The 7,740-nt window shown below is 38.2% G+C and overlaps 1 protein-coding gene across 2 annotated transcripts; it reads right to left on the bottom strand.

Moving 5' to 3' along the window:
* Positions 1-1,205: 1,205 nt before the first annotated feature.
* Positions 1,206-7,730, bottom strand: LOC122819868 (low affinity immunoglobulin gamma Fc region receptor II-like). Of its 2 annotated transcripts, XM_044096894.1 has the most exons (10): positions 7,570-7,730; positions 7,035-7,337; positions 5,840-6,115; positions 4,965-5,207; positions 3,983-4,099; positions 3,785-3,853; positions 3,529-3,579; positions 3,313-3,375; positions 2,699-2,808; positions 1,206-1,944 (listed from the first exon to the last, which is right to left on the bottom strand). In XM_044096894.1, the coding sequence occupies exons 1-8, from the start codon at positions 7,676-7,678 to the stop codon at positions 3,320-3,322; spliced, it is 1,224 nt and encodes a 407-aa protein (XP_043952829.1). In that variant the 5' UTR covers positions 7,679-7,730; the 3' UTR covers positions 1,206-1,944; positions 2,699-2,808; positions 3,313-3,319. The 2 variants fall into 2 exon arrangements, with proteins under 2 accessions (XP_043952829.1, XP_043952830.1); XM_044096895.1 differs by lacking the exons at positions 1,206-1,944; positions 2,699-2,808; positions 3,313-3,375 and having other exon boundaries at positions 3,401-3,691.
* Positions 7,731-7,740: the final 10 nt, after the last annotated feature.

The raw sequence follows: 7,740 nt of genomic DNA, 5'->3' as shown, positions 1-7,740 counted from the left end.
GCAGCAGCAGAAGCAGAAACAGATAAAAGAAGTTCAGTGTGATGATCTATGAACGAATGATAGAAAGATGGTTTGATAGAAAGACAGAGACCAGTCGCTGGGCCCCTAGTGGTAATTTAGCTCTGTAATTTCTTCATAAACCGTGAAAATGTAAGCTGAGGGTTTCATCCCTGTCATCTGAGACAGGCATGTGCAGAGGGGGAGGCGAAGGGAGCTTGAGCCCCTGCCCTTTTTATCCTTGATGCCCCTAGTTCCCTTTTTGAGTTTTTTTTTTTTTTCCAACTTTGCTTTTTATTATTTTTAATTTGTATGGCAGAAGGCCTGTTTGTGCGACTCAGCAATAATATTTAGCTCACTATAATAATTTAGTAAAAATAAACTAGTCTGGTTGCCTTCAGTCTAATAAAGACTCTCAGAGCCTCCATGTTGTTCAGACACGAGTCCATGGTGAGGAGGAGGGTGGTGGATCTGTGTCGTCTTAACTATCAAATTATGGGCAAGAATATTTTTTCATTCACTGGTTTGTGAATAAAAACGTAGGTCTGATGTTGACTTTAGAAAAACTGTTTCTATTTATATTTTCATAATCTTCCTTGCAATAGCGAGAAAAAACCCGCCTCAATGGGCTTATTATTATATTATTATCATTATTGTTAAACTTGGTCTTGATGTGTGTATGATAGGCGTTTTTATCGGACAGTTATGTATCGGTTCAATACGGGACGCACATTTAACGGCCAAATATGGGACGACTCCTTATTTTACAGGAAGAGTGGCAAACTGGTTCAGGGGTGCTGAGATACAGTTTTAGTCCAAAGCCTCTAAAACAGGCCTAGAATCACCACTGGTGGAAGAATAACACTGAGAAAAGAAGAGATTTTGTATGAGCAACAACCAGTTTATACTAAAAATGGATTCAGGGCTCTCTTAGTCTTCATAAATTTAACTTCATAATCTAAAAGTTTAGTACAAAATACTTCAGTTCCTCTTTCTGATGAAGTGACGTTAGCACACTCGCTCATCTTATTGGCCTGCGTTGTCATGTGACGTAAACAATTTCACTTGAGCTCACCTCTCTGTGTGTTCCTGTTCTTATGATTGACCTGTGGCGAATCTACTGTGTTGGTTTGTGTTACACATTAAAACAAAACAACAAAAAAAACAATACTGAAACAGAGTCACTATAAGAATCAGAACATCTTTTAATTACAAGAAAAGCAAATCAGAAATGTGTCAACAACCGTCCAGAGCAAGACCCAAATGCTGGGTGGAGTCAGGAGGCAAGTACATAATAAAAAAACAAACAATTTTACTTTAAAATATAAAAAAGGAAAGTCAAAAGCTAAATTAGAAGAGGCTGATCTAAGATAGCGAACCGAAATGACATGGGTGAGGAAAGAAAACAAGCACTGCAGAAAAAAAACAAAAAACATCTTAGCAAAGTATTTTTGTCCAGTTTCTAGTGCAAATATCTTCCGCTTTAAATGAGCTAACACTAACTCACAAGTAACTTTTCCTCAAGCTAGGAGAGCTTGTTTTAAGTCAATAATTCTTTAATATTGATAAGAGACGGTTGGTTCCGTTGGGATACGTGTTCACTAAAAACACGATCAGCACAAACTCCGACCAGGAAGTCAGAGGCCTAGAAAACAGAACCCGACCCAGATTGGGTTTTCTAGGTCGTAGACATCGTTTCCGAGCCTTGACTGATCCAACTAATTATCTTTCATTAAAGGGTCGAGCCTAAAACAAACCCTAAATGTTATTTTAATTCAGGTTTTACCGCTTTTGTCTTTAGACTATAAATTGAGAAAGCAATTGTTAATTGTTTTCAGCTTTTGTTTAACATCTTCTGGTTCCACTTTGTCGCTTGTTGTGACCGCAGAGTGAGTCGAGCTCAAATCATCCACGATGTGCGACTGAAAGGAGCGGAGCGGGACAGGGCTGCAGTTTTGAGGAAAAAAACCCAAAACACATCAATTCCTATACAAATGAAAAACCACGTCATCCTTGGGGAAAAACTTTTTATCAAAAAACTATTTTTTTCCCCGAAATTGTTGCGCTTCTGTCAAGCAAATTTAGCTAATGAATTTGGAGCAGATTATAGGAAAGATAACATCAAATTACAGAAAACACCATTCAGAATTCATTCCTACGCCATAATATATATATATATATATATCTATATATATATATATATATATATATATATATATATATATATATATATATATATGGTGAGGGCGAACCAACCAGACATAGTCGTGGTGGATAAACAACAGAGGAAAGCCGTTGTGGTGGATGTGGCAATACCAAGCGACTGCAACATCAGGAAAAAGGAGCATGAAAAACTAGAGAAATACCAGGGCCTAAGGGAGGAACTGGAGAGGGCCTGGAAGGTGAAGACCACAGTGGTGCCTGTGGTCATCGGGACCCTCGGGGCAGTCACCCCCAAACTGGAACAGTGGCTACAACAGATCCCAGGAACAACATCAGACATCTCAGTCCAGAAATGTGCAGTCCTAGGCACAGCCAAGATACTGCGCAGAACCCTCAAGCTCCCAGGCCTCTGGTAGAGGACCCGAGCTAAGAGGAAGAAGAATCACCACCCGCGGTGGGTGAGAAGGGAAATTTTTATGAATTAGTACAATGCAACTTAAATGACACAATGTAAAAAAATAAAATAAAAAAATTTTACAGGTGAATTTCCAATAATGCACCACATGTGGTCTCATAATTACTATGAACATAGTAATTATTCATCTGGGGTTTTCTTGTCACGGTGATGATGAACTTCTCTTCATGAACCTAAAAGAAAAAGATTTTAGACTTTAAACCAGAGTTAGAAAGGAACATATTAAAGGTTCATTTAGCTTCTACTTGGAAAAAGTAACCAAAGCAATTTCATACACTGACAAAACATGATAAAACATTAAGAAGATTAGTAAGTTGCCAACTCCAAGTTAAACATTTGTAAATCATAGAATGTAAGGGCTCTATCATAGAAACTTTGTTTAGTATAAATCTTGGGGGGGGGGATTTTTGAATTTCTGTGTTTTGAAGTTGTATTTTTTTCTGTTTGTTTCCAAATTGTCTTGTCAAATTTAGACAAAAAAAAAAAAAAAAAAAAAAAAAAGTATTCTGACAGAGGAACCTTTTAGTCAGATTTGTTTGACCGAACTCACTGGAGAGTAGCAGGACGACAATTTGTGAAAACATTACCTCTGATCAAGTCACAGATTTTCAGGAGGAAAAGAAACAAACAACAAAGGGTTCAAAACGAAAGAGAGAATTTATACTTCATCCACCTACCTGCTTTTTATTCTGAAGACGCACCAACTTCGTCGGTGATATTCTCTGAATCATCGTGTTCTCCTGGTGAAACGATTATATGAAAGATAACTGTTGCTGTTATAAGATTGTTGTGGTAATTTAAAAGCATAACCATAACAGAAACATTAACTAAAACAATATGTTGTTGTTGACTTAAGGTCTCCAGCATCATTTGATAGTCAGACTATACTGTACCATTTTCAGAGTTTTCAGTGTCTCTGACTGTTTCATAGTCACGATGGTCACCTAAAGGCCGATGAAAGTCCAACACAGATGAATTAATCACTTTATGTCTGTGATGCAGATGGAAACTTATCAAATGAGCAGAATCAAAGCTGCAGTGGAGGAAGTGGGTTTTCTACAAGAGTTGGATGTGATAGGCAACATATTTCTTAATTAAAATCTGCTTCAAAGATCAGTGAAAACATTCAGGACAAAGAGAAAGACTGACCACGTGGGAGAGAGGAGCAAACATGATGCAGATGTACAACCTGATCGACTGGCTGCTCTGAACGACGACCTTGTCCACAAAATAAGATTAAAAAATATTTTTTAATGAAAATTGTTTTTCATTGATTCATTCATACGTGTTTATGATGTCGATGCGCTCTGGTAGAAATACGGCCGAGTCAGAAGGAGACGCCCTCACATTTTGACTTTATGAAGAAACGGAGCAGCAGCAGCAGGAGAATGAGAACGATGATTCCAGACACTAATCCGATGACCAACGGAACAGGAAAAGACGAGCTTCCAGGTCCGGACGCAGCTGTGTTTGGAGATGGATAAAGATTGCTACATGTGACTGTGGTAATACACGAAACAAATAACCAAACAGGGTAAGATCCGTACCTGGTCATGATTTGGTTTCACTTTAGTTTGCTTTGTAGTTATTACTTTAAATATTCCTTATTATATGATACTTCTTCATTATCTTACATCTTACAAAGTTTATATGAAGTGTACACATGTTGGCACTGCAAGGTCAAAAGTCAGTTTTATGTTGTATTAATACCATTTTCTTTGTTTGCGTTACCACAAACGGCTTGGCAAAGGGCTGAGCTTCCTGAAATGCTGCTGATGGCCGGATTGGACTGAACCACGTGCTTCAAGCTGGATGGGGGTGTTTTGGGATTCGTTTCATTGTTTTGTTGGTTGTCATGTGGCACTGCGACAGACTGGCGACCTGTTCAGGGCGAACCCCGCCTCTCACCCCAAACTCTGGAGATCGGTACCAGCAACCCCTCTGACCCCATCAGGGACAAGAGTTTACAGAAAATGGATGGATGGATATCATGTGGCAGTCATTTTGTTTTCCCCGTACTGTGTTCATATGCTTCAGCTGAACCAGTATTTAAATGACCTGAAGTGTCACTTCAGGAGGTCAGTTAGTTTCTCTAGTGTCAGTTTGAAGGTTTACTCAGTTTTGTCTTTGAATTTAGTAATTTGAGTCGACCTCTCTTATTGGCATGTCTGTCTGATTGCTGTTATATTAATAATTTTTCATATTTTGGGGGTAAATAAAAACCCACGTTTTCGAATTCAACACCTTTGTGCTCCAATCTGTACTGTTTGGTCCCTGACACAAACAAACAAACAAACATTGCATAAGATGAGTGTATTAATGACTTCACCTTTAACAGTCATCCAGCTCTGAGGTGAAACGTTTCCTGAATGTTCACACTTGTAGAAACCTTCATCTGACTGAGACACTGCAGAGATATTCAACTCTCCTCTGCTGTCATTTTGGATCAGTTTGTCATTGTGATAGAAAATCACATTAGAAAGTTTGTTTTCTCCTCTCGTTATGCAGCTCAGAGTAACAGAAGCTCCTTCAGTCACAGGATGGACGGGGCTCACCAGGAGAAGACCTTCATCTGTAAACCAGTCAGAGAAAATTAAGCTTTTTATAGAAATCAGCTTCTGGAGACAATTACTGTAGAACAGGCTATATAGAATAAACAGAATATGTGATTTCTATAATAGATTTTTGACATTTTAACTTGTCCACCTTTTGTTTAAGCACCAACATAAGGGGCATATGTGAAAATATAGCTTTACACAAATGATAATAAGTTACACAGTAACTCTATGTTGACATATTTAGCAGCTGCTGAAACAGCAATGAAGAATCCACAAAAAAATTAATTTTAGATCTGAAATTGTGTCCCACCTCATTCTGATCGATGACTGAAGCTTTTTGTGACAACTAATTTACATTAAATCATTTTATTTATTTATTTATATTAAACATGCACAAAAAGAAAACTCGTCTGTTTAATTTCAGTCTCTCATATGTGATAAACTGCAAAACTCTGGTGCAACTTTTGGAAGAAGAATTTCAATTAAAATCAATCAAATGCTCTGTAATATGTTGAATATGGAAAATTCTCTTGAAAGAAATTATATCTCTACATGTAGAGTTCATTAGTTCAAAGATGATCCTTATTCGAAGAAAAGATGCACTGAAGAGTTGAACCATTTTAAGTAGCTCTGTAACGTAACATACCATTTATGCTGATGTTGACTGCATTGCTGAACTCTCCTGATCCAGACTCACACCAGTACACTGCTTTATGGTACCAGTGACTGTTAATGGTACATGAGGATCTAGTCATTGACCCCGATGGGGAGCAGTTGTTGATGGATAACAGATAACCAGATTCTGTGAACACCTTCACTCTCCACTCAGCAGAATTTCCTCCACAGTTCAGAGTCACAGACTCAGTGTTGAAGTGTTGCTCTCTGTCAGGACTCACTGAGAGAGACGCTGCTGGATGAGAATCTGAAAAACAACATGGAGAAAACTAGAACATTTCTGAAGAAATTCCATTTCTGTTTAAATATTGGACAAACTTTGGTTTAATACTGAAGCAGCACTGTAAGTCTTTTTGTTTATTTCAGTGGCTGTTATTGCTCATCAGCAGAAGCATTTATCACTCTGAGGTCTTAAATACTAATGACAAAGTATTCAGAAAAATAATGAAGTGTGACCTCAACTTCTCACATCACCATCTGTGTAAATTGTCGCCTTTTCCCTCTCGTTTCTGATACGTTTAAATTAATTACAAATATAAATACTCTATGTCTGTTTGCTTCTGGAATGTGTGCCTTGTGAGAGATGCTTGCAAGAAGACATCTAAGCATGTCAAATTGGGAGCTGATACCAGATGGTCTGATAACTGACGTGGCAGAATAAACAATGGATGATTAAGAGTGGAAGTTTATGAACCAGAGACAGAGAAACTGTACATGAGACCACGGATGCACAAGACACCTAATTGTTCTGTGAGTTCATCAGTTCCTACATTATTGCTACAGAAGGAGACAAACAGAAACTGAACTCTGAACTTTGCACTCTACAGTACGGCAACATGTAGGTGCAACACACCTTTGACTCAAGACAACAGAAGAAGCAGCTACACTATGTGATTAACTCAAGATAACCAAATAGGCTGTGTAACTAGGACCGCCCTGAGGAAATAAAAAGAAAGGACCTGACAGGAGCCATTTTAGAGCGGATAGGAGATTGTCACTAAGCATGCTCCTGTCTGTTCTTGCAAGAAAATCTAAAACTCACTTGTCTCTTTCTTCTTTTTAAGTTTGAGAATGCTTAGGTAGATTTGCAGCTCAGACATGAAACTAGGATAGATAAAGATGATGACTGAACAATGTAGCACTGAGAAGAAATTAACAGTACTGACCTTTAGACCAGACAAACGTTGGTTTGCTGTATAAACTGAAATACTCTGGGTTTTCTCTTCCAGCTCTACATACAAATCCTGCTGTTTGTTTCTGTCCGTGAATAATAAAGGAGTTCTCTACAGTCCCACTGATGCTACCAGGCAGCAACTCATATTTGTAGTTTTTCTTTGATAAATCAGGAACAGCTTTATACCAGTAGAACCTCCATCCTGTAGATGAAGGTTTAACCTCACAGCTCAGAGTCACTGAGGCTCCAGGACTCAGCCTTGATGGAGACACAGTCAGGACTGAATCTGGTGCATCTGTTGGAAGAAGAGTTTCAGTTAAAATCAATCAAATGCTCTGTAATACGTTGAATATGGAAAATTCTCTTGAAAGAAATTTTAGCTCTACATGTAGAGTTTTTTTTTGCTGTTTTCCACACTGCAGTCTAACTATTCTACTAGCAGCATTAGTTCAAAGATGGTCCTTATTCAAAGAAGAGATACACTGAACACATTGAACCATTTTAAGTAGCTCTGTAACATAACATACCATTTATTCTGATGTTGACTGCATTGCTGAACTCTCCTGATCCAGACTCACACCAGAACACTGCTTCATGGAACCAGTGACTGTTAATGGTACATGAGGATCCAGTCATCTCCCACCAGTTGGAGCAATCTGATAACTGGCGAACAGAGACTATTTCTTCATACTCCATCA

This window comes from Gambusia affinis, linkage group LG18 (genome assembly GCF_019740435.1).
Source record: "Gambusia affinis linkage group LG18, SWU_Gaff_1.0, whole genome shotgun sequence".
Lineage (NCBI taxonomy): Eukaryota > Metazoa > Chordata > Actinopteri > Cyprinodontiformes > Poeciliidae > Gambusia > Gambusia affinis.
Note: the sequence above shows the minus strand (reverse complement) of the source record. Positions and strands in the feature narration are given on the sequence as shown.